Source organism: Dendropsophus ebraccatus, chromosome 5 (genome assembly GCF_027789765.1).
Source record: "Dendropsophus ebraccatus isolate aDenEbr1 chromosome 5, aDenEbr1.pat, whole genome shotgun sequence".
NCBI lineage: Eukaryota > Metazoa > Chordata > Amphibia > Anura > Hylidae > Dendropsophus > Dendropsophus ebraccatus.
The window spans coordinates 41,455,227-41,482,924 of record NC_091458.1 but is presented as its reverse complement, the minus strand read 5'-3'; the positions used below and the strand labels follow the sequence as shown (position 1 = coordinate 41,482,924).

General features: G+C 45.8%; 1 protein-coding gene across 2 annotated transcripts in view; it reads left to right on the top strand.

The window, feature by feature from the left end:
• The first annotated feature begins 902 nt into the window (after positions 1–902).
• Positions 903–27,698, top strand: part of SUPT20H (SPT20 homolog, SAGA complex component) — a 56,249-nt gene continuing 29,453 nt past the window's right edge. For both annotated transcript variants that reach the window (XM_069969936.1, XM_069969935.1), the window contains exons 1-9: positions 903–1,018; positions 7,122–7,203; positions 8,464–8,499; positions 10,151–10,209; positions 11,855–11,921; positions 13,546–13,672; positions 14,242–14,345; positions 15,600–15,716; positions 22,287–22,340. In XM_069969936.1, coding sequence (XP_069826037.1) covers positions 7,201–7,203; positions 8,464–8,499; positions 10,151–10,209; positions 11,855–11,921; positions 13,546–13,672; positions 14,242–14,345; positions 15,600–15,716; positions 22,287–22,340 — 567 coding nt within the window. In that variant the 5' untranslated portion in view covers positions 903–1,018; positions 7,122–7,200. The remainder of the gene's footprint in view (positions 1,019–7,121; positions 7,204–8,463; positions 8,500–10,150; positions 10,210–11,854; positions 11,922–13,545; positions 13,673–14,241; positions 14,346–15,599; positions 15,717–22,286; positions 22,341–27,698) is intronic.

Genomic DNA, 27,698 nt, shown 5'->3' with positions numbered 1-27,698 from the left:
CATGAGGGGGTATCGGAGGGCTGTATCGCGGGGTCGGGTGGGGTCTGCCCCAAGTGCCAGGTTCCCTTTAAGTAGGCAATTCTTGCAGCGGAATGCAGAGCCATAGGCCAACAATTATTGAAACAGGAGCCTGCATTTAATACTACGGTATGCAAAATCCAGCTCTGCAATTTAGTAAACTGTGAACTAAGGGACCTAAGTGAACTAAGGGGCCCTTTTGCTTATAAGTTCAATAGAACTCAGTGGTAAAAAATAAAATAAAAAACACTTTGGTTTCCGAACCTTTTACCCCTGTTTAAAATATAGGCCAATAATTCAAGCGAGACCCTGGGGCTTATCCTATGGGTAGGACTAATAGCCAAAGACAATGGATAAAAAGCAGCAGAACAGAAAAATAGATGATAATTCTGTGAAAATAGTTATCAGCACATAAGAAATAAAAAAAATCCTGTTATTAATAATAAATAATAATAATACATGAAGGTGAAGGTGTAAGGTTCGGCTCTATGCAGTATCCCCTGGCTCCATGGATATCCTGATTGTTATGTAATACAAGGGGGAGGGGGCATTACCATTGCTATTCAGAACTCTGGGAAAGCTGGGTGGCAGCCCTTCAGGAGAGGCACTAACATAACTATCCTGTAACTGACATAACTAATGTGAGCTGCTTTTCCAGCAGGTAGACAGTAGGGAACATTTACTGATGGGAACACTTTAGTTCCTCTTAGTTGCATAGTTGCAGAGAGGCCAGCTCTGACTCCTCCATGCTCTCCAGTAACACAGCATCATCCATTCCTGCTCCAGCCACAACCCCCCGCCCTCTGTGATCTGTCTGACGTCACCAACATGCTGCCGAGCTCTCTGTTGTCTTCAGTCCTCATTTTAAATAAAGCTATTTGTATTTGAATAGTTGGCCGCAAGGCCTTTAGGGAGATGTAGTCCTCGCGCTGTATTGTCTGCTGTTCCGCCTCAGCCTGCTAGATCGGGACATCACGGGTCAGCTGCTCCCGGTAGGAAGGTAAGCGGGAATCTGCCCTCCGGAACCGCGCCGGTACCGCCTGCATTGCTTCTCAGCTGTACGGTCTGTAGGGGGCAGTAAAGCTTTCCGGGGCGATCACTGCTGTGTATTGTTTTGCTTTTGTCGGTCTCAGTAGCAATGGAGTCTCATTCATATCTTGCAATAGTGCTGGCTGATATAACATAGGGGGGGGGAGGGCATCCTGATATAACATAGGGGGGGGGAGGGCATCCTGATATAACATAGGGGGGGGGCATTCTGATATAACATAGGGGGGGGGGGAGGGCATCCTGATATAACATAGGGGGGGGGGGCATCCTGATATAACATAGGGGGGGGGGGGAGGGCGAGGGCATCCTGATATAACTTAGGGGGAGGGGGAGGGCATCCTGATATAACATAGGGGGGGGGGGAGGGCATCCTGATATAACATAGGGGGGGGGAGGGCATCCTGATATAACATAGGGGGGGGAGGGCATCCTGATATAACTTAGGGGGGGGGAGGGCATTCTGATATAACATAGGGGGGGGGAGGGCATCCTGATATAACATAGGGGGGGGGGAGGGCATCCTGATATAACATAGGGGGGGGGAGGGCATCCTGATATAACTTAGGGGGGGGGGAGGGCATTCTGATATAACATAGGGGGGGGGGGGGAGGGCATCCTGATATAACATGGGGGGAGGGCATCCTGATATAACATAGGGGGGGAGGGCATCCTGATATAACATGGGGGGGGGGCATCCTGATATAATATGGGAGGGGGCATCTTGATATAACATAGGGGGTATTCTGATATAACATAGGGGGAGAATCCTCATATAATATGGGAGGGGGGCATCTTGATATTACATAGGGGGTATTCTGATATAACATAGGGGGGGGGCATGCAGATGTAACATGGAAGGGGGAACCTGATATAACATGGGGAGGGGCACATTTTATTATTTTCTGTAGATGTTATAGATGCACCATGATTTCTGGGGGGGTACAGTATATGATAGGGTTATTGCACTGTATACAGGAGTTGTGTACAGTGAAACTGTCAAAATGTTGGGGTTGAGCAGCGTTATCAGAACCCCGACTCTCTGTGTATGACTCCCTGCGGCTGCAGAAGTTAGATGCTGCCCTAGGGCTCCAAGGAAAGTGTGGCTGTATTCCTGTTTTCTCGGACTCCTTAGAGCGGCATCCCACTTCTGCAGTTGCGAGAAATCAAACGCAGAACATTCAGGTTTGGATAACATGACATGACATGATGTAATACTGCCATATTATTCCTATGTATTAGGGTACAAACACACACGGCTTATACGCTGCGTTTTTACTGCTGCGATATGCAGCAGATTAGATCTAAATAACTGAACACAGCATCAAATCTGCTGCGTATCTGCTGCGTGTGTTTGTACCCTTACTATGACTGTCCTGCATGCTCATACATGACTGCTCATACATGACTGCTCATAAATGACTGCTCATACATGACTGCTCATACATGACGGGTCAGATCAGCCTCATCACGTGTATATAAAACCATCAGCGGACAGGATTTAAAGGGATTGTCCAGCCTTGCAGAAATTGCTGTCCTCGGTATATGTTGGGGTTCCACTGCTGACTGAAGAGATCCTGAGAACGCTGCACCCTCTTATGTTTACCAGGGCTCACCATACTACTACTGGGGCGGGGGTTGCTGAGTACTGTAGTGTTGTTCCTTTCCAAGTCCTGCTGTACATTGCATTGCTACTGACGCTAATAGTGCAGAACATGCAGGTAGGAATAGCAGTGAACATTACATCCGGTGTCCGCTGCCTTTTCTGATGCAATGGGGATGCCAGGAGTCGGACCACTGACCATCTAATATTGGTGGCCATGTCAATTTTTCTGTTAGAGATGCGGCAGATTTTCCCTTTTGTATTTAGTAGAATAAGGCTGGGTTCACACTGCGTTTTTGCAATCCGTTTTTTGAAAAAAAAAGAAAAGGAAAAAAAAAACGGATGCATTTGTGTGCATCCGTTTTGATCAGTTTTTCCATTGACTTCCATTATAAAAAAAAAAACGGATCCGTTTTTTTGACGGACACAAAAACGTTGTTGACACTATTTTTTTTTTTTTTGTCCGTTAAAAAAAACGGATCCGTTAAACGTATGCTAAAAACGCAGTGTGAACCCAGCCTAAGTGAAAAGTGTAAGGTCACATTACTGTAGAATACCCATTACTTTTTTAAAGCGTTGAAGTGAGCGATCAGCTAGTGAGCGAGCGTTCCTGTCTCCGTCTGCTGATCCCTGGCCCATTACACAGGGCGATATCTCCCGGATATGATGGATAATCCTCCCGTGTGATATGGCCTTGACTGCATGTAAATCACAGAGGCGAACCTGCAACAAATTATACAAAACCTTCAACACTGTGGATTTATTGCAGATTTTGATCCCCCTCATTGAAGTCAAGGGATACAATCCACAGTGGGTCTGTGGTATAATTTCACACGCAGAATTTAGTTTCTCTGATCAATTTCCATGTGGATTCTGGTTGGGTTTTATCTACAGTGATTTCTTATCATCTCATTCACATTTTCATTCACAAGATACATATTGGTGTATGATGCTTCTAGTTTTCTGACCTGTGTGATAGAGGCCTTAGGGCAGGGATGGAGAACCTTTGGCCCTCCAGCTGTTGAAAAACTACAACTCTCATCATACCTGGACAGCCTTCGGCTGTCCAGGCATGATGGGAGTTGTAGTTTTTCAACAGCTGGAGGGCCAAAGGTTCTCCATCCCTGCCTTAGGGAGTGTCTATTTCTATGATTCCCTATATACTGGACGTAAAGAATGTCTTCTATTAGAATCTATTACAGCTTAGTAATGTGTTTGTGTAGTGTGCAGGACAGTGATCGCAGGAATAAGGCCTGGTCTACAGTCGGACCCTCACCGAATTGTTATTGATGGCCCATCTCATCCATTGGGGTCTCCACCTGAACATGCATTTACTTGTATCTATATCTATAGGCCTGTGTTTGCTATACAAGAGCGAGTGTATACATTGTGTACATTGTGTCATCTCTTTCAGCCGCTCTGTGCATACAAAAGGGTAAGAATACACACCTCTGGCCTTAGTGTATGGGATTCATATGCAGATCTAGTGGATCCCTTCCCTGCTGGTTGTGTCTGTTAGATTACAGGATTGTTTCTTGTTACATAAAAGTTTGTATTCAAAACAATAAATCCAAGAATTTATATCTAGGGCCTGTGTACCGTCTGCCACCAACAGAGAATGGCGGATCGTTCTTTCATTATGGTGCCTATTCATTTTACAATAAAATATTGCATGCTGTAGCACTTATCAGTAATCTGTGGCCCTCTAGCTGGTGCAACAGCACAGGTTGGGGATCACTGCTTGGGGGGGCCCTGCTATATACTTACAAGGTCATTGAGTTCCTAAGATCAGGGGGTCTTGGCACAAGAGTGTCTCTCGTTGTGGCCACCCTTTCAGGTTCTGAGGAATGTGGTATTACATCGCACTTATTGAAATGAATAGGCCCATCAGTGTGCAAGTGCAGCGTTTATAGTTGTGATGCACAGTTTGCACACATTGTGGCTATGTGCCTTATGGTGGTTTTACACGGAGCGATAATTCGCACGAGTAACGATTTTGAATGAACAATGTTTTTTTTATAATCTATCTGCGTTTAGACGGAACGATACATCGTACGGAAAAATCTTTTTGCGATCGCTTAAGCCTATCTCACACATAGGTGAAATCGTCGAAAGAATGTTTACACGGAACGATCTGCGAATTTTTTGCGAACGACCAACTATAATTTGAGAACATGTTGAAAGATCAAAACAATTTCTCGCTCGTCGTTTGATCGTTCGCTGCGTTTACATGTACGATTATCGTTCGAATTCGATCGTTGTTGTGCAAAAACGAACAATAAATTGTTCGGTGTAAAAGGACCATTACTTAGTAGTTGCCCAGTAGTTATGAATGAGTTGGATTCCAATGTGAAATGTGCATGCTTATCATATGGATTTTGCGCCTCCAAAGTTTCCTTAATGTAGTAGATGGGATCTGCAATTAAAGGGGTTCCCCAATCTGCTGAAACACAGTGCAGTATTCTAGTGCTGTAAAATGTAGACTTGCCCTTTACATATCTCTAGGGTAAATGCCATTTTTCTGGTGTGATCTGATATTAATTGACCCCCATGTGGGATACCGTGGTTATGCCATACATTTCTATGAGTTAAATAGTTATTGTTCTAAATGGCAAGGTGTATATAGATCTGGTCATGGTGTAGACCAGGCCGAGAGTGGAAAGTATGAGATGTGTGAGTGGCGGTATAATACTATGACTCTTAGTTTGGAGCAGGGACTTGTTGTAGCTGGCCAGCTGTATAACGCTATGAGTCACCATTCCCTTATGTAATCCTCACATTTTACCATTTCTATGAACTAAGCACCTCAGCCTAGACCGTCAGTGAAGAGGGAGCTGTATTTATTCTGTCTGTGAGCTGTATTTTGATTATGGGGGCGGCCATCTTGCCTGAGCTGCTTTGGACTGTGAAAAGCAGTTCCCAAGATTTGCTTTACAGCAACCACATGTACAGGAGACTCTCAAGTCTGAAAACAAGCTATTGAGGATGTTGTGGGCATGCTCTATGGCCTGTGCAAAGGTTACTGGGATGATACCTACTGAATCTCTGGAGAACACAAGGGAAAGATGGAGCTTATCTTTCATATGACAAGAAGTGGATTCCCCATTACTATCACCAGTATTGTTTTTTATAATAACATTGCTAGCTGTGGAGACTTGGTTGGAGAGATAGGCATGTCTGTGTCTTTAAATAAGTGTTTCCTCTTCTAGGGTTCACCCCTTTTTAGTTATGTGTTATGTTATTCTGTCCCCAGCAGATCCCTTACTAAATGGTGTCTAATGGAATCCATTGACTTTAATAGGGCCTATTGGGTGTCTAGCACTTTGCTGGCAGAATAGCGTCATCTGGTATTTTTGACCGAACCTTCAATAGTTGGTCAGTGGCGCCTCCAATACAGGTGTAAACCCAGCCCAAGTGAAATAACTGGCAAGACTCTTCAGTGATTGTGGCCATAGGCTTCAGATACAGATTAACTGATGGATTAAAGGGGTTTTCCAGCGCTTCAAAAACATGGCCACTTTCCCCCTACTGTTGTCTCCAGTTTGGGTGGGGTTTTGAAACTCAGTTCCACTGAAGTAAATGGAGCTTAATTGCCAACCACACCTGAACTGGAGACAAAAGAGGGGGGAAAAGTGGCCATGTTTTTGTAGCGCTGGATAACCCCTTTAAGAACTAATTCAGGCAGTGAAGCGCACAGTTACACACTTCTCTTGGCTATGACTAGAAATTGGTTGGGTTCTCAGCCAGCACTTATGTCCCAACTAATCAAAACTTTTTTTTTTTTTTTTTTTATGACAGTAATGCCCTAAAGTTTTAGAAGAAATGAGATAATATGTCTGATCCTTCATTGTGCCAGTAAATAAGATGTAGTCAGTCTCCTTCTCCCATATTGTAGTAGATAAATGTTTATGAGAGGTAACCATCTTTCACAATTTGTAAACTGAAGGGCCTTCTACACAGGCCAATTATCGTCCGTGTAAAAGAAGCAGGAAACTGCTCTATCCATCTCCCTCGGTAAACAGGGGATAAGCGGCCTATGAAAAAAATAAATAAATAAAAAAAATATATATATATATATGTGTGTGTAATTTCAATTTTACCACAAACAATGCAACGATCATCATGTGGCCCCTTTATGCGATGGATCATGCCTTCTAAGGGTGCCAAATGCATAAGTTTTATCATCCATTTTTGCAAAAACGAATAAAGACGAATTGCAAAAATGGAGTGTGAACCCAGCCTAACCTTCATCCATGATAGTTATTCCTGAGCAGCCATATTGGTTAATATTACCAGGTAATGGTAATAGATCATCAGTTATGTAAAGAAAGTAACTTGTATAGTGGAAAATATACTTGCTTTGTTATTACCAGTTGATGAACTTGCACTGATCCAATACCAGTAACCATTACCCTGTAGCCTTCTGTTTAACCTGTGTTTTTTATCCTTTCAGCACATGACGCACGACAGATGATGGTGACGCATATATTGTGACCTGCACCTCTGGTTTGTACAGACCAGTTGTGGCCACAATGGTGAGTATGCCTATGGTATAACCGGGATCTGTGTGTCTGTAGCCTATATGAACCATGCACAGGTTGGCTCCGTGGTTTGCGTCCTCGTGACACTGTGCTTCCGGCCGAGGGCGACATTGTATGTTCTTATGGGGTTTTCTCCTAGTCTGAATACATGGAAGGAGGTTTATAGGCTTCCTATGAGGTTATCCCTAACTGGATTAGGTTGTGAGGCTCATTGGTGTCTAGTTCATAGCTGGCACAGATTTCAGTTTCTGGGGCAAGGACAGGGCCACAGATGGGATAAGTTTATTGAGAGGCCGCTCACATTGTTAAATGGAGACACATGGTACCTTTTTATATATCTGTCTGTGCTTCTGGAACTTAAAGGGATTATCCAGCGAAAATCTTTTTCTTTTAAATCAACTGGTCTCAAAAAGTTATATAGGTTTGTAATTTACTTCTTTTTGAAAATCTCACTTCTTCCCATACTTGTCAGCTGCTGCATGACCTGCAGGAAGTGGTGTCTTCTTTTTCAGTCTGACACAGTGCTCTCTGCTGCCATCTCTGCCCATGTCAGGAACTGTCCAGAGCAGCAGCAAATTCCTATAGAAAACCTTTCGTGCTCTGGGAAGTTCCTGTCTCGGACAGAGATCTCAGCAGAGAGCACTGTGTCAGACTGGAAAGAAAACAACATTTCCTGCAGGACATACAGCAGCTGATAAGTATGGGAAGACTTGAGATTTTTAAATAGAAGGAAATTACAGATCTATATAACTTTCTGAAACCAGTTGATTTGAAAGAAGAAAATAAAAAATATTTGCTGGAGTACTACTTTAACAAAAATGCTTTTATTATCTGGTGTTAAGAGGCCGAAACACCTCCTCACTCCCTCTCCTATCCTTGACCCTGCTTGGGGTTCAGCTTTCAGTTGCCTGTCAGTCAAGCAGGGAGACATGGGAAGGGGAGCGAGGAGGCATTATGGCCATCAGCACATCAGAAGCAGTGTCAGCTCAGCAGTTTGGAAAGTGAATTGCTGCTGACAGAATTTATTTTGAGCCAAGTGAACCCATAGCAGTTTTTGAATCGTAAATGGATTTAGAGGGCAGTTCCATTGTGACAAGCCCTCTAATACTCCCGGAGCTGCAGGAGGCTGTGTGTTTTCACCCTTAGATAGCAGCCTCAAGCTGATGTGAATTATAAAAGACGTCTTGAAGGGTTAAAAGGCTATTGGTTATTATAATATCACATTCCTGACCACGAATCTTGTTTTATTTCCAGCAACAGACGTTAGAGCTGGCACTGGATCGGGCTGAGGTAATCTTTTCTCATAGATTCAGCGTATATAAGATATTTTATTCCTGTGTTACCATAACTTGGTTGGTATAGTGTATCAAGTAAGATTATACACCTCCATAACGTCTCCCGTATAGCCATTCAGCTTTATAGACTCATCTCAAGGAAAAGCCATAAAAAGTGTAGTAAAATAATAACAAGATGACTCTAATGCCTTAAAGGAGAAGTCCGGCAAAATTTTTATTAAAGTGTTGTATTGCCCCCAAAAGTTATACAAATCGCCAATATACACTTATTACGGGAAATGCTTATATAGTTCTTTTTCCCTGCACTTACTACTGCACCAAGAGTTCACTTCCTGGATAACATGGTGATGTCACTTCCTGGATAACATGGTGATGTCACTTCCTGGATAACATGGTGATGTCACGACCCGACTCCCAGAGCTGTGCGGGCTGTGGCTGCTGGAGAGGATGATGGCAGGGGGATGCTCAGTGTCCCTCCAGTGCCCTGTGTCCCTCAGTGTCCCCCTGCCATCATCCTCTCCAGCAGCCACAGCCCACACAGCTCTGGGAGTCGGGTCGTGACATCACCATGTTATCCAGGAAGTGAACTCTTGATGCAGTAGTAAGTGCAGGGAAAAAGAACTATATAAGCATTTCCATATAAGTGTATATTGGTGATTTGTATAACTTTTGGGGGGCAATACAATACTTTGATACATTTTTTTTTGCCGGACTTCTCCTTTAAAGTAAACTCTGTATTACACCTTATATGTGATAAATGTAAAGGTTCCTATACACCCTCAATAAACACTCCTGTACTTCCCTTACACTTAAATGTTTGGCAAGTGGCGGTGGCTTATCTCTCTACAAACAAAGGGGTTGAGCAATTCTCTGCTTTGCATCTAATCCACTCCTTATAGCAGCACATACTGCATAAGATTCCCGTTCACCATAGACTTTAGATGGCCGAAACAGCAGCTCGCACCCGATTTGGACACCGATCTTAAGCAGTGTTGGTGAACCTGGGCCCTTTAGCTGTTGCAAAAGTACAATTACCATCAACCCTAGACAGCCAAAGATATAGATTTTGCTGCCTATTTATGATGGAAATTGTAGTTTTGCAACAGCTGCTGTGCCAAGGTTCTACATCACTAGGTGTATAGGGCTTTTCCAACTGTCCACCAACAAACAATGGAGATTGGGATCAGGCGTAATGAAAAATCACCACACAACCTCTTTGTTTTGAAAGAGATAAGTTACGGTGATAGTGTTCTGGCTGCGGCTTACCCCTCCCCATAGAGAACACGGGAACGCTCGTCCGTGCCATGTCTTCCTGTGTATGGGGAGGATAGGCGGCAGGTGGGGAAGATTACTGCCAGACAAACAATTGTTTGTCAGTTATGGATCCATGTGGCTGCTGTAAATCATAGCTCTAAATAGAAAATAGAATAAAAATCTCTACGATAGAATAAAAACAGATTGGAAAAAAAGAATGTGTGTCTGTATCTGGTTCTAATGAATAAAAAGAGAAATGAGGTGACGCATTCCCTTTTAATAAAGTGTCGTTCTCTAAAAAATCCTTTTACTCTCCTGATCCAAATATAAAGGATAAAAAAAACCCCTAAAAGCAATGAGATTGTTCCAGATCTCCTTTCTCTATTTTCCAGTATGTCATTGAGAGCGCCAGGCAGAGACCTCCGAAACGCAAGCATTCATCCGGATCGAGGTGATTTCCAGTCTTGTCATTAGATGATGTATATGTATGATGTGTGATGTATATAGCAGCTATTGTTCTTCTGCAGGGCGTCTGCACACAATGAAGTATCCGCTGTCTAGCACTTCACCGCCTTTTCCATTTTAAGTACAATTTGGTCCACAAGGTTCTCAGGCTAAAACATCTTTTCTTCTTGCCTACTACTTCTCAGATTTCCTGCCTTTTTATTGCCGGTTTCAGCCGCTCATATGGAAATCTAATTATGTTCACAAGGAAGCGAGTGCCGAGTGCCAGTAGATGTGTAAGACGCTGCTGTGCGGGGGCCAGGTGTGCACACAGAACCAGATGTCACCACTGCACAGCGCCATGCTCACTGCCTGTATACAGGGGCAGAGCTGATGCCGCACATTCATCTATATGGAGAAACCTTATGTAACTAGGTTATATGTACAGCGCCATGCTCACTGTCTGTGCGGCGTCAGCTCTGCCCCTGTATACAATCATCTATATGGAGAAACCTTATGTAACTAGGTTATATGTACAGCGCCATGCTCACTGCCTGTGTACAGGGGTATCACAGAGCTGACGGCACACATTCATCTGTATGGAGAAACCTTATAAAACTAGGTTATATTCACAGTGCCATGCTCATTTTCCGTATACAGGAATATCACAGAACTGACACCATACATTCATTTATATGGAGAAATCTTATATAACACGGTTATATGTGCAGCGCCATGCTGTATACAAAGACGTCTCAGAACTGACGCCACACATTTACCTTTATGGGGAAACATATAACTAGGTTATATATACGGCGCCATGCTCACTGCCTGTATACAGGGGCATTGCAGAACTGACAGCACACATTCATCTGTATGGGGAAACCTTATGTAACTAAGTTCTATGCACCGTGCCCTGCTGTATAGAGGGGCATCACAGAACTGACACCACACATTCATCTATATGGATATAACCAACTAGGTTGTATGTACAGCACCATGGTGTATACAGGGGAATCACAGATTTATATTTTATTTGTGGGACAGTAAGGTGTAGTATATTACATTTGGTATTCCTACATACAGCGTTTGATGGGCAGCAAAAACAAGATATGGATGCATCCTTAAAAGGGGTGTCCCGGGCAATAAGTAAAATTTGGCTACGAGCATGGGGGACATAATACAGGCGCTCTACTTAGCTATCCCTGTGCCCAACCAGCGCCACATCACAGGCTCCTGGATCCCCGCCGGAACTCTTTTGGAGTTCCGTTGCGGCTACGACCTGAGAGAGGATACCCAACCTGACTAATGGATTACCCGCTCAGCCAATCGATGGCTGCAGCTGCATTCCGCCCAGTCACTGATTGGCTGAGCGGGTAATCCATCAGCCGAGTAGTGACGCCGCTGGAGCAGGAGTTCCCGGACCCTGGCGGGGGGTATGGGAGCGGTGAGGCAGTGCTGTGCGGGCACAGGGACAGGTAAGTAGAGCGTCCTTTTTAATAAAGACCTAGGGAGAAGGTGTACTGGAATAGCCATTTTTCTAAAATTAATTTTATTAAACATCAAACTTTGTATGACATGTAATGCATGTACCAATTTATTAATATCCTTTTTATAGTTTTATAATGCAATCTTTATTTTTTTCTCCCCAGGAAATCTGTGTTCCATAAGCTATATGACCTGTACATAGAAGAATGTGAAAAGGAACCGGAAGTGAAGGTAAATGGGCCATTGTCGCGTAGCATTTAAAGTATTTGGCCCTTGTCTATAAGATATTTTTTGGAAGGATCATGAGGCCCTTGTGAAAGTATTGTGCTTTATTAGCACAAGTGGTTTAAGGTGTCCATGTTGTTCTTGGAGGAGAGCTTGTTCTATGGAGACGTTGAGTGTGATCTTTTTCTGCCATGCATTGGGTTGGAAACAGTTCTGGCCGGAGTGTGTTTCCTTCTCCTCCTGCCATTAAATATGATTTCATCTCTTCTCAATGTCAGCTTAACCTCTAGCTCACGCTTCCACATTTTTATTTTTTTTTCTCGCTGGAAACCATTACTCCTGCTGCTTCCCTATGTATATTCATTTAATATTTCAGCCATGTACTTTACTGTCTCCCAGGTACAAATTGAAGCACATATGGAAGAGATTAGCAGGACATGCAGACAGGCAGTGACCTCATGGCTCCACACCACGGGTGGTCCCTGACTCACTTTTTTTTTTCCTCCTGCCACTTAGAGCGTGTTCATATTGTAGCCTAATGAAATGTAAAAATTTTCATAATTATAAATCAGTGGGATCTGATACAAAGGGGGTAAGGCTGTCATGGCTGTCAAGAATGGAAGCCATGATGCTTAAGAAAATTGTGAGACTGAAAATGTTCTGCTATTAAAAAAATTATATAAAATATATAATCTCTCTTTTGCTGTGACATAGAGACATGCCTTAATCAGTTGTCGCCTTAATCAGTTGTCGCTCGGGGTCTTGGCGCAGAGACCATGAGGGAGAAGCACTCGGCTAAGCGCTGTCTCTTTCTTCACTGCAGGAGTCGAGTCCCATAGACTTTTTATAAAATTAGTCTCCTGACCCCAATAGAGAGATGGGAAGAGATGCACTTAGCTGATATCTTCTCCCTGCCTATTCTAGTGACCAGTGGGGGTAACAGCACTTAGACCCCGAACAATAAAAACTTTTGACTTGTCTCTGTAACATGTCAATATTGTATTTTCAATGACAGGGACATTTAAACCGCATAAACATTGGCTAATATTGACCCAGACCATTTTTGGGATGGCACGGGTTTCATAAGGTAATCCCTTCTCCGCCTGACAGTTCAGGTTCAGCAGCATTCTCCAAACCCGAACGCTCAGCATTTAATTCTTCTCAGCTGCAGAAGTTGGATGCTGTCCAAGGGAGCCCTGGAAAACATGGCTACAACCATAGACTGTATTCTTGTTTTCCAGGTCTCCCTAGGGCTGCATCCAACTTCTTCAGCCACCAGTAAACAAATGCAGAGCCTGTTGGGGTTTGGAAAATGTTGCCCAACCCGACTATTTTGATGGGTCTGCTCAACACTACTCATGACCCTATGTGCTTGCCTTCAGCTCATCCATTTCCATCTCACAGAGGCCACAACCACTAGGTCTTCCATTGAGTAGATGCAATTTTTTTATTTCCCTCCTGTTGGCTCCGTGAGTCTTAGCCAGGGTCTTGTTTCAGTTATAATGAGCAGAAGTGTGTTATCTTTGATCATTGACGGGGAACCTTCGGCCCTCCAGCTCTTGCAAAACTACAATTCCCATCATGCCCGGACAGCCATGTAGATTACATCTTCTCTGTTCTTTTTCTACAGAAACTAAGACGAAATGTGAATCTTCTGGAAAAGCTTGTAATGCAGGAGTCTCTCTCCTGCTTGGTGGTCAATCTCTACCCTGGAAATGAAGGCTATTCCTTAATGCTCCGGGGAAAGAATGGATCAGGTATCCCAGCTAATGGCAAAAAACTATGGGTGACTAACTTGTTGGGCAATGCTGTCCCTCTGAACCAACCTACTAGACTGAGGATACGTGTCCTGTAACAAATTCTAAAGATTCCTTAAGATTTCAGGAATTGAGACTATGTAATTTTGGTGCGGAAATGGGTGATAAAGATGAATAAACCTTGAGCATGCTAGGGTTCATCCAAGCCCGACGGGTGGCAATTGACGGGTGGCTGAAGTTGGTTGCAGCCCTAGGGAGTCCTGGAAAACATGGGTATAGACTATGGTAGACTATGGCCTATGGCTGTATCCACGTTTTCCAGGACTCCCTAGGGCTGCATCCAACTTCAGCCACTGGTAATCAAATGCTGCATGCTCGGGTCCCGACAAACTAGAGCGTATCTCAAGGGATAACCTAAAATTGTAGTTGGTATCTATAATACATTGGCAAACGTGATTTTTTATTTTTTTTTAAATGGTTTGCATCTCGCATCCTGGAGTGGAACAAATTGCCCAACTTCTGATTAGTTCTGTTCTAGTTTAATCACATTTTCTATTTCTTACTTGTAGATTCAGAAACCATCAAGCTGCCTTATGAAGAAGGAGAACTCCTGGATTATATAGATGCTGAGGAATTGCCACCGATTTTAGTGGACCTTCTGGAAAAGGCTCAGGTTTTTAACCCCTTGAATTCTCTGACTATAGATTGTGATGGCAGCCACTGTAGAAGTTTGACAGATGAGTAGATATTGTGCATTCCTTGTATTTTGAGGGTTTAGGGCAGTGGGAGTATTCCTGTTCTCTGATTGTTCCTTGGAGGTCCTGGGTACTTGCCCCTTTTGACACCAGCTAAATTAGCCTGGTTCACAATGACACCTGAGTACTGCTGTACAATGCCAAGTAGCACATCATACCTGGATAATACCCTTTATACAGTATCAAAAGAACACTGCCATATAAGACCAATATAAAACTGGTATTTATTAAAATGTCACTGTTTAATTTTTTGCAGAAATCAATAGTACGGGTGATTTTAAGAAACGTTTTAGTTGGGTTTATTAGCTGAAAAATGCATTTTTATCATGAAAAAGCAGTTTCAAGCTCTCCCCCCTGTCTTCATGGTTTTCTATGGAGAGGGGAGAGGTGGAGGGAGATGAGGCACCATAACAGAACAAAAAAGAGTTAATTTACAGCTACATCACCGGGCTATCTCCTCTGAAGTCAGCACTGACCTCTGAATACCGGCTGTCACACAGGTCCCGCTGTGTAATCCTTTGTTTTCTGCTCTCTGCTGGCAACTAATTTCCCTCCTCCCCTCTCCATAGGTTACACAGGGCTCGACTGATGTAAAAGAGTTGAGATTTCCTGATAATGAGCAGTGAATGAGAGAGAGGGTGTGTGTGTGTGTGTGTGTGGGGGGGGGGGGGGCTGGGCAATGTCTTTTTGAATGCAGATAATGGCATATTTGCCTAATAAGCCCAATTACTAAGTTTCTTAAAATCGCCTGTACTATTGATTACTGCAGAAAAAAGTGACACTTTAAATATTACATGGTGAAAGGGTCAAATAGGTTATCCTGCCAGGAACCCTTTCTGTGCCATGCCCAGGAAGGGGGTGATGGGAAAAAAAACAAAAAAAACATGCATTCACCTACCTGGCTGCCCACCGTACTCCACTGCTCTTGTCTCTGATGTGCTGGCGCTTCAGGTTTCCAGGTCCCAGTAGTTGGCAGTGGCAGGACACTGCTACAGCCACTGAATGGCTGAGCAGGGCTGCTATGTCACATCTCAAAACCCAGACCCGGCCACACATCAGATCAAAGCAGCGGAATACGGGCAGTAAGTCCTTGGTGTTTAGGACATTGAACGTTTGCATGCTCTTCCATCTCTGGATATAAAGATACATTGAACCATATTCTTTCTGTGCAGGTAAACATTTTCCACTGTGGGTGTGTAATAACGGAGATACGTGACTACAGACAATCCGGCAATTTAAAGTCACCGACTTACCAAACCAGGCATGTCCTTCTGAGGCCCACCATGCAGGTGAGTGCGACATCAGACTGCGCAAATAGTTCATATTAAAGGTTATCACAGGTCCTAAGATTCATGAATTGACTTAAAGGGGTTATCTGGCCATGGCCACCTTAGTCCAGAGTCAATAAGACTCCAATTCAGGTGTTATTTGCAAAAAAAACTCCATTCACTTCAATGGAACGGAGTTGAAAAACCTGCACCCAAACTGGAGACGAATTGTGCTGTCTCTGGAAGAAAGTGGCCATGTTTTTCTATTGCTGGATAACCCCTTTAAGCTGATTGATCTTCTTTTTGTAATCACATTATGGTGAAATCCTATAATAAGAAAACTCTTTACAGCTCGCACCAGCCACTGAATGTGATCAGTAGACGGATCAGTAGTTCTGTAAATTAGCCCCATATGTGGATGACCAAGCTAGGCGGAGGGTGACTGTCCTGCACCTCTGGCCAAGCAGCTGGATAACTTGGCTATACAATGTAACAATTACACATGTTCCTTAGGTGTCAGAAATTAATATTTGTGTGTTATGTCCAGTTTCTTAAGTACCTTGGATTTATTGTTCTAAAGAGACATCACGATGATTCATTTAAATGTGAGACATGTCAAATCTTTTGATCGAGATCAGAGAAGTGCACACCCAGGCCTCATTCACGCTTCTGGTAAATTTATTTGTATTTCTTTTCCGAAAATCTAGATGAATTTCCGGACCCATAGACTTCTATTGGGCACATACACCCTTTAGTTTTTTCCTGAAGGATGTTCATTCTGGAAATTATAGGACCTGTCTTATTTTTTTATTTTTTTTTTTATTTTCCCCCGACACAGATGATCAAATAGAAACCTATGGGACCATCAGGAATTCTGGATAGCTCTGGGTGCACTAACCCCCATCCCCCTCCCAAGTAAAGCAACAAGGGAGCTGAGGGAGCAGCCGTGCAGTGGAGGAGTGTTTATGTATTTTTTTTTTACCGCCGGGAAATACTGATTATTTCCTGAAAGACTATCTGATCAATATTTCCTGACCGTAAAAACACGGACGTGTGCATTAGGCTTTATGTTCTGTCCCAGCTCTGTTCTACGTGACCAGGACTCATAGACAGAGAGCATGCTTCTCTCCCCGCACACTTAAGCATTGGCAGGGGTCAGAACATTTAGACCCCATCTGATGAAAATTTTTTACAAATCTCCTGGACGAGCCAAAAGTTTCTTAAAGCAGGGAAACTTTAAGAGATTGTTAGGAATCCATGCATTTTTCTTAACCTTTAGGAGCCTGATTAAAACCAGAAGAAGGAAAAACTTAAAGGGAACCAATTGGCTTGATTGTGCTGATATGGTTCCCTGCAGCACTGTATAGAGCTACTGTGCAGCTTGCACCATATACCTGCCACAGCTACAGCAGTAGTTTTGCTGAGTAGAAAAAGATGTTTAATGAAGCCGCACAAGGTTGGTAAAGGGGTGGCAACTAGTCATGTAGGCGGGGAGCCGCCCAGTCACTGCGCTCTCCCTGTCAGCGCATAGTACAGGATAATTGACAGGTGCTAGCTCTGCACAGTAGCTCGTCTAGACACTGCTGCAGGGAACCATATCAGCACAATAATGCTGATTGGTTCCCTTTAATAATTTGCTTTAATAGTTTTACTACATTTGTCATAATGACTTGACCTCATAGATACAAGGTCCATAGTTACATAGCTGTCCATGGCAGCTCTTGCAATCTGTATGGATGCCATGCAGTTTAATAAACACACAAGACAATTGCAAATTCAATCCCAATAGATGAGAGTTGAAAAAAATATAAATGTTAGTAAAAAAAAAAAACAAAACAATAAGAACTTATGGCTATACCTGTGATCTTGGACTTCCTAATACATTTTACCTCCATATTAATGCATACAGATGTAAGTCCGCAGTGTGACTTATTAGACTTTTACCAATATATCTTCTCTTTTGTTCTTCTTTTTTCTTCTGTCAGATGGAAAACCTAATATCAGCAATAGTCTGTATTTTTATTAGAAACAGGGAATCTCTAATAAATTTCCTGCATGACTCTTCAGGCATGAAGTTCCAGGAAACCAGTATGAAACAACCATATTTTTTCCATCACTGGTGACTGTGGCCATACATTTAGTCTATAAGTTCGTGCGTCTCGGAATGTACGATCCACTTGTGTAATCCATTTAGCATGTATTCTTTCAGTCGTCCAAGGAGGGTGCTAATATATTAAAATGAAAATATTTCCTTTAGTTTGGGTTTTCTGTTTTCAGTAGAGATTAAAAGGCCTTGTGCGGGCCCCGTGGAATGCTCCGTGTGATTTACTACTGTGACACTTGGGAGGAAAGTTGTAGAATATATGGGGAGAGAGTGACCTATTATGTGAAGTCCTAGACTTTATATGTGTTGCTTGCAAATAAAGGTGGTAATAGACCTAAAGATATCCCAGTAGTAAAAGGTGTATCCACAAAAATAATTTAATTAAAAAAAATGGGGTAGCCATTTTAGAGAAATGCGTTTTTTTTGTTTTGTTTTTTTTGTTAGCAATTTTCATATGGTTAACAGACTGGAGCACACCCTATTCACTATAATAGAACAACTTTCCTAGGCATGCTCTGTGACCTGTGCAGAGGTCATTTTACAAGGCTAAGCTCTACTGGTGTTCCCTGTCTGTGATAAGGAGGACACCTCTGGAGTGTTTTCTCTACAGGAAGCCAGCTTATTATTAGGCTTAGTGGCTAGAAAACTGCAAGGTTATTTTAAAATATAAATGAGTAAAATTTAAAAAATAAAAAAAAAAATCTAAATTCTTGAAAAATATGTTTAGCAGAAGAACTTGATTTAAAGAATGAGTTCTGTTCTAATAACACATTTTTCTTTAAAACTTGGGGGGAGATTTATCAAACATGGTGTAAAGTGAAACTGTCTCAGTTGCCCCTAGCAACCAATCAGATTCCACCTATCATTTTCTAAACAGTTTGTGAGGAATGAAAAGTGGAATCTGATTGGTTGCTAGGGGCAACTGGGCCAGTTTCACGTTAGATCATGTTTGATAAGTCTCCCCCTTCATGTTTTCATCAGACCATTCCTTATGCCGTAGGGGACCCCGACACTCTACAGCAGGGGTACTCAACAACTTTTAGTGAAGGTCCACTTACCGGGGTCTATTGTCAGGTGAAGGTCCGAGCTGAACATCAGTAGGAAACGTGTTTTGTTAATTTTCACAAACGTTCAACTATTTACATACAGAATTGCTGCTTATTAGCGGGAAAACTGGAATTTTTTTCCTCTCTCACCAGCACTTTGATATTAGGTACAAAGGGGGTGACTGCCCTGGTAATATATAACCCCCCCTGTTGCTCCCCCAGTAGTATATAGCCCCCCTGTGCGCTCTTTCTCTGTAGTGTATAGCCCCCTGTGAGCTCCCCCCAGTAGTATATAGCCCCCCTGTGCGCTCTTTCTCTGTAGAATATAGCCCCCTGTGAGCTTCCCCCAGTAGTATATAGCCCCTCTGTGAGCTTCCCCCAGTAGTATATAGCCCCCTGTGCTCTCCCCAAGTAGGATATAGCCCCGCCTGTGAGGTCCCCCCAGTAGTATATAGACCCCCTGTGCTCTCCCCCTGTAGTATATAGCCCCCTGTGAGCTCCCCCCAGTAGTATATAACCCCATGTGAGCTTCCCCCAGTACTATATAGCCCCCCTGTGCTCTCCCCACGTAGTATATAGCCCCCCTGTGAGGTCCCCCCAGTAGTATATAGCCCCCCTGTGCTCTCCCCCTGTAGTATATAGCCCCCTGTGAGCTCCCCCCAGTAGTATATAGCCCCCCAGTAGTATATAGCCCCCTGTGAGCTCCCCAGTAGTATATAGCCCCCCAGTAGTATATAGCCCCCCTGTGAGCTCCCCCCAGTAGTATATAGCCCCCTGTGCTCTCCCCCTGTAGTATATAGCCCCCTGTGCTCTCCCCCTGTAGTATATAGCCCCCTGTGCTCTCCCCCTGTAGTATATAGCCCCCTGTGAGCTTCCCCCAGGAGTATAAAGCCCCCCAGTGCGCTCTCCCCTTATAGATGGCCCCCAGACAAAAAAAAAAAACAACCCACAACTCACCTAGCACCTCGCTCCCCCGCCGCGCCTGTCGTCTTCTCTTCTCCAGTCGGTCCGGCCCCCGGCTGATACGCGCTCTCTAGGGATGTCCCGGGGATTCCCCAGCAGAGCGCGCATCAGTGACCTCAGTGTACGCCGCTGGCCTGTACTTCCGGTAGAGTAGGCCAGCAGCGTACACTGAGGTCACTGGTGCGCGCTCTGCTGGGGAATCCCCGGGACATCACTAGAGAGTGCATATCAGCCGGGGGCCGGACAGACACTGCCCCCAGCCCCACAGGCGTACTGACATCTAAGGACAGTACGCCTATGGGGCGGGAGGCAGTGCGGTGGGGAGCGAGACCTCCTAACTGCCCCGGATATGGTCCATCCCGGGCGGTTAGGAGGTCTGACCAGGGGTCCGGACAGCTGGCCTCCAGCCTGCTCTAAAAGGTGTCCTGCTTCTAGGATCAACAGCAGTCTACTGTAAACAGCTGGGAAATCCAGCTGCAGTTTTTTTTCTGTCCTGCAGCAATGCCAGAAGATGAAACAGATCAGCAGGAAGACCCAGTCTTATAAAAGTGATGGCCTCTCCCAGGATAGGCCACCGATATAAGATTGTCTATTGGTAAATGTACAGAAACCAGCTCTCGTCCTTCTTTAGACACTGGAAGCCGTGGAACTGCATCCTGAAGCCATTGTAGAAATAGCAGTCCAACACAATAAAATGTTGGGGGCGATTTATCGGGCTTTCTTATGGTAAAATTCTCAATGTTGCCCAAAGTAAAGATCACAGCTCAGCTGTCACCTTATTCTGGCAATATGGAAAATAACAGCTGAGCTCTGGTTTCTATGGACAAAGAGACTCTTAGGGTCCTTTTTCACGGGCCGAGGAGGGCCCAATCAATGATGAAAACGAGCGCCGATTTGCTAGTTCGCCGCTCGTTTACTGGGCCTATTCCACGGCCCGATGATCGTTGAGCGGGGGCTGCAGGGAGATAGTTACCGATGTCCTTGCAGCATAAACTACCTGTCAGGGTCTTCTGCTCTGCTCCGTCCTCCTCCCCGGGTCCGGCACGCTCTATCTTCAGAATGGCCTGTCAGCTGACAGGTCACTCGGTCAATCACAGGCCGCGGGGTTCCCGGCCTGTGATTGGCTGAGCGCTCCGTCAGCTGACAGGCCATTCTGAAGCCAGAGCGCGCGGGACGCGGGGAGGAAGACAGAGCAGAGCAGAAGACCCTGCCAGGTAATGTATGCTGCTGCTGCTGCTTCTCAAATCGTCGGTCGCCCGCCGTGCACCGCTATTCAACCGTAGCCATGCGCGGTGGGGGAACGATGATTTTAGGTCTGGCCCTAAATGAACGATCAGCCGATGACAGGATCATCGGCTGATCGTTCTCTCTATTTCACAGAGCGATAATCTGCCGATTTGGCCGATTATCGTTACTGTGGAATAGGGCCCTTACTATAAGACGGCTTGGGAGTTTGATTGACCTAATTGTCACCTGCTTTCTTTTATTTGCTTTGTATACAGGGTATTATACATTGTGTATACAAACTAAGGCTGGGTTCACACTATGTATATTTCAGGCTGTATTTGGTCCTCATGTCAGGTCCTCATAGCAACCAAAACCAGGAGTGGATTGAAAACACAGAAAGGATCTGTTCACACAATGTTGAAATTGAGTGGATGGCCGCCATATAACAGTAAATAACGGCCATTATTTCAATACCACAGCCGTTGTTTTAAAATAACAGCAAATATTTGCCATTAAATGACGACCATCCACTCAATTACAACATTATGTGAACAGAGCCTTTCTGTGTTTGTTTTCAATCCACTCCTGGTTTTGGTTGCTATACAGCCTCACAAATACAGCCTCAAATATACATAGTGTGAACCCAGCCTAAAACAGCGCATATTGTCCTTTAGGCATGCAGGTGCTTTCTTTACAAAGACATGGAAGGAAGCTGCAGTCTAGCACCGAGCATATGTAACCACGTCTCATTCTTAGACAGCTTTTCCTGTCTGTGATCAACTTTTAATTACGTTATGTAAGCTTAAAATAGTTTCCCAATGTTTGTTTTATTGTGGAAAGTCTTAAAGTTGGAATTGCTTTTAAAAAATTCTTGCTCTTGGAGTCCCGCTTGAAATTCCGCCAAAATTCTGTAATATGAACGGGGCCTTAAAGTGTACCTATAAAAAGTTTTGATTGGTCGGGTCTGAGTGTTCACTAGAACAAGCTCTGTGAACATGACTTGCATGACCCCATAGGCTTAGGTTGGGAGTGCACACTTCTGCTGGTTCATTCCATCTCTCTCCATTGAGAACACATGAAGATTTGGCCATGGCTAACATTCATGTGTATGGGGGGATTGGGAGAGAGTGCTGTTGGTCACACGAATGATAAAATTGAATGTATTTTGGAAATGTTGGCTTCACATTTCGCACATCAGGCCTGTTTTCCTGTACACTTCTATTGAAGCTGTTTTTCCTCTTTGTTCTTCAGACTCTTGTTTCTGACATACATGCCATCACCAGTGACAATCACAAGTGGACACAGGTAAACTTTTCTCTCTATAGCTGGCACTATAGATTATTTCCAATGTATCTGTAGCTACGTACACTGGTCATATGATGTCCTTCTACTGGACCATAAAGGGTCAGCGAGACATTGCTCTGGAAAACGTTATAATAATTGCACCAGTCATGTTGTTACCAAGCCTCAGACTACACAGGATTTGTTTATGTAGGGGGACACAACCTTTAAAGGGGTTGTCCTGCGAAAATCTTTTTCTTTTCAATAAACTGGTTTCAGAAAGTTATATAGATTTGTAATTTAATTCTATTTCAAAATCTCAAGTCTTTTCACACTTATCAGCTGCTGTATGCCATGCAGGAAATGTTGTTTTCTTTTCAGTCTGACACAGTGTTCTCTGCTGCCACCTCTGTCTGAGACAGGAACTGTCCAGAGCAGTAGCAAATCCCCATAGAAAACCTTTCCTACTCTGGACAGTTCCTGTCACGGACTTGAGTGGCAGCAGAGAGCACTGTGTCAGACTGAAAATAAAACAACATTTCCTGCAGGACATTCAGCAGCTGACAAGTATGGTAAAACTTGAGATTTTTAAATAGAAGTAAATTACAAATCTATATAACTTTCTGAAACCAGTTGATTTCAAAGAAAAAAGGTTTTCATTGGACAACCCCTTTAATACTACATGTGGAACTTATCTTGCATCATGCACTTGGCAGGTAAAGGCTCCATGGTACAGTTAACAAAGTGAAAGATGACTTATATGTCTTAAGATGTCAGCACATGACACATCACTTGTAAAGCTGGCGATAGATATTCAGATTAATTGATCCTCAATAACATGGAAACTTGTCTAAAAGTTCTTGAAATATCATTGCATGTGGGTAATGGGTGCTATAACCTGACACTAGGATGTAGCAGTATAGCCTGCCAATAAAACCGAGAGCCCAAACCAAATACATCTGCCAATGTTTTTCTCTTGTAGGTGGGGGTTGTCAGAGCTGGTTAGTAAAGCAGTCTGGCTAGTGTTTTCCTATCATGCCATACTGACCTTTTTATTTGGCTACAAGCCCTCTGTAGCACACATGTGCCCCCTAGACTGTGCATACAGACATGCTGCATATGTCAGGAGCCATACATGTGCCATTCCTCTGACATTAGATTTAGTTCAGATCTCTGTGCAGAACATGCTCTTGAAAGGGTTTAGCCATGAAAGGGCTAAGATTTAGTGGGAAATAAGTGCAGTCATCTCTTTCAAGTCTTGGGTTCTCTTTGTTAAAGACAATAGCTAATATACTGGTTCACAATGAGTTACAGATTCGCTAATTCCGTACCATTTCATTTGATTGTGCTTATGCAAAAGCATGGTCAGCTACACTCTTGTATACAGCAGGAAGAAATATATAAAAAATTTATAGTCTAATCAAATGGGGAATGGATTCAGCTGTACACGTAGAGGAGAATTTTAGCAGTGTGAACCCAGCTTTTCTTGTGAGAATTTTTATTCTCTCCCATTAGGGTATGTTCTTACGTACCATGCCATACCGTAAGTGGCAGCATAAAACCCGCTGCAATGTGTTACATGTGAATGTACCCTTATACTCCAATTATCTGGGACCCCCACCCGACAAATGTTGAAAGACAAACGACTGCAACGATCAGCCGACATCGTTCATGTCAGCTGATCGTTGCCTAGTATTACATGGGACGATTATCGGCTGGTAACCGTTCCGTGTAATAGGGCCTTTAGTGGGTGTCCCACTGCTCGTACCCCCACCATGCAGAACTTAGTGTAATCAAATTAGCAGGCCTTATACACTCACCGGCCACTTTTATTAGGTACACCATGCTAGTAACAGAACTGCCTCAATTCTTCGTGGCATAGATACAACAAGGTGCTGGAAGCTTCCTCAAGAGATTTTGGTCCATATTGACATGATGGCATCACACAGTTGCCGCAGATTTGTCGGCTACACATCCATGATGCGAATCTCCCGTTCCACCACATCCCAAAGATGCTCTATTGGATTGAGATCTGGTGACTGTGGAGGCCATTGGAGTACAGTGAACTTATTGTCATGTTCAAGAAATCAGTCTGAGATGATTCTAGCTTTATGACATGGCGCATTATCCTGCTGAAAGTAGCCATCAGATGTTGGGTACATTGTGGTCATAAAGGGATGGACATGGTCAGCAACAATACTCAGGTAGGCTGTGGCATTGCAACGATGCTCAATTGGTACCAAGGGGCCCAAAGAGTGCCAAGAAAATATTCCCCACACCATGACACCACCACCACCAGTCTGAACCGTTGATACAAGGCAGGATGGATCCATGCTTTCATGTTGTTGATGCCAAATTCTGACCCTACCATTCGAATGTCGCAGCAGAAATCGAGACTCATCAGACCAGGCAACGTTTTTCCAATCTTCTACTGTCCAATTTCGATGAGCTTGTGCAAATTGTAGCCTCAGTTTCCTGTTCTTAGCTGAAAGGAGTGGCACCCGGTGTGGTCTTCTGCTGCTGTAGCCCATCTGCCTCAAAGTTCGACGTACTGTGCGTTCAGAGATGCTCTTCTGCCTACCTTGGTTGCAGGGCCGCCATCAGGAATTTCGGGGCCCCATACAACCAAAGTGTCTGGGCCCCCCACATTAATAAAAAAAAAAAAAAATTGTGTGTTCGACCCACGCCTTGCTGGGAGGTATAATTTGGTTCAGATTAATTCTAGAGAACTGGCTCATTTCCCAGTGGCTTAAAATGTAACCTCTGTTATACAGTTATAAAATTGTAGAAACTAAATGTAAACAAGGTGCAATTTAAATGTCACCATACAGACACTTACTTGTATAGCTGTCTCTTGGGCTCTGTATGCAGTGCATTATATTCACCCTTGCAACGTACTATTTATAGCGTGTCTACAAGCCCAGCTGGGCTCATTATGATGGAGACTAAAACTTATACAAGAGTGGGGTAGGGGTTCCCCTGTATTCAGAATGCTGTTGAGTACTAGGCAATGCCCCGTTTGGGGTTATTGAATTTTGAGGGTCTGGGGGGGGGGGGCTGTTTGATTTGTATATGTTCACCAATATCCCCTCCCCGGTATGCTCACTAACATAGAATGTTGATAAGGCTCATATAATGAGGCTGTTCCATGTTGGTGAGCATATACAAATCACCCCCCCCAGGCAGACTAGTTTAGCTCACCCAAGCCAGTGATAGCGAATACATGGCGGTGAGCAGGCCTGTATTTAGAGTTCATGCTGCCCTAGGCACTTTGCACGCAGAGGCGCCCCCCCCCCCACGTTGCTGTACATGCATGGTATATACCCTGGCACTTGGGTGCCGCTCTGCTTGATGCCCGCTGTTCTCATCAAACACGTGATGGAGGAAGGAAGGAGGCCGGGGACGTCTTAGTTTGGGGACTGGTTCTGTCCAGTGTTGGACTGGGGTACCTGGAGCCACCAATATACAACCAGTGAGACACGACATGCTGACCCGCTTCTTTCCTGAATTCATCTGTATCTGTGACAAATCTCAGAACACCCTCCATTTATACAGCTCTCAGGGTATGCTGGGAGTTGTAGTCTCTGAGAGGACAACCCTTTAATAAATCACTGTGTGCAGAGTCTCCTGGTGGCTGCAATCTGTGGGTGACAACCATCAGCCCTGAAGGTCGGGGGCAGGGGAGAGGCTGAGGGTTAGGGGAAGAGGCTGGGGGGAAGGGGAGAGGCTGGGGGGTCAGGGGAGAGGCTGGGGGGTCAGGGGAGAGGCTGGGGGGTCAGGGGAGAGGCTGGGGGGTCAGGGGAGAGGCTGGGGGGTTGGGTGAGAGGCTGCGGGGTCAGGGGAGAGGCTGAGAATGCAGGGGGAGAGGCTGGGGTCAGTGGAGACGCTGGGGGGCAGGGGAGAAGCTGAGGGTTCGGTGGAGTTGTTGGGGGGGCAGGGGAGACGCTGGGGTCAGGGGAGTTGCGGGGGGGCAGGGGGAGAGTCTGGGGTCAGGGGAGATGCTGGGGGGCAGGGGAGAGGCTGAGGGTTAGGTGGAGAGGTTGGGGGGGCAGGGGAGAGGCTGAGGGTTAGGTGGAGAGGCTGAGGGATCAGGGGAGAGGCTGGGGGGGGCAGGGGGAGAGGCTGGGGGGGCAGGGGGAGAGTCTGGGGGACAGGGGGAGAGGCTGGGGTCAGGGGAGATGCTGGGGGGCAGGGGAGAGGCTGAGGGTTAGGTGGAGAGGTTGGGGGGGCAGGGGAGAGGCTGAGGGTTAGGTGGAGAGGCTGAGGGATCAGGGGAGAGGCTGGGGGGGGCAGGGGGAGAGGCTGGGGGGGCAGGGGGAGAGTCTGGGGGACAGGGGGAGAGGCTGGGGTCAGGGGAGAGGCTGGGGGGTCAGGGGAGAGGCTGAGAATGCAGGGGGGAGAGGCTGGGGGGGCAGGGGAGAGGCTGGGGGGGGCAGGGGAGAGGCTGGGGGGGCAGGGGAGAGCCTGGGGGGGCAGGGGAGAGCCTGGGGGGGCAGGGGAGAGGCTGAGAATGCAGGGAGGAGAGGCTGGGGGTTAGGAGGAGAGGCTGGGGGTTAGGAGGAGAGGCTGGGGGTTAGGTGGAGAGGCTGAGGGATCAGGGGAGACGCTGGGGGGCAGGGGAGAGGCTGGGGGGGCAGGGGAGAGGCTGGGGGGGCAGGGGGAGACGCTGGGGTCAGGGGAGATGCTGGGGGGCAGGGGAGAGGCTGAGGGTTAGGGGGAAAGGCTGGGGGGGGCAGGGGAGAGGCTGGGGGGGGCAGGGGAGAGGCTGGGGGGGCAGGGGAGAGGCTGGGGGGTTAGGGGGAGAGGCTGGGGGGGGGGCAGGGAAGAGGCTATGGTGGGGGGCAGGGGAGAGGCTGGGGGGGCAGGGGAGAGGCTGGGGGGGGCAGGGAAGAGGCTATGGGGGGGCAGGGGAGAGGCTGGGGGTTAGGGGGAGAGGCTGGGGGGGGGCAGGGAAGAGGCTATGGGGGGGCAGGGGAGAGGCTGGGGGGGGGGGGTTGGGGGAGAGGCTGAGGGGTCAGGGGAGAGGCTGAGGGGTCAGGGGGAGAGGCTGAGGGTTAGGGGGAGAGGCTGGGGGGTCAGGGGAGAGGCTGGGGGGCAGGGGAGAGGCTGAGGGGCAGGGGAGAGGCTGAGGGTTAGGGGGAGAGGCTGGGGGTTAGGGGGGAGAGGCTGAGAATGCAGGGGGGAGAGGCTGGGGACCGGGGGAGAGGCTGGGGGGCAGGGGGCAGGGGGAGAGGCTGGGGGGCAAGGGGAGAGGCTGGGGGGCAGGGGGAGAGGCTGAGGGTTAGGTGGAGAGGCTGAGGGGTCAGGGGAGAGGCTGGGGGGCAGGGGAGAGGCTGGGGGGCAGGGGAGAGGCTGGGGGGGGCAGGGGGAGAGGCTGGGGGG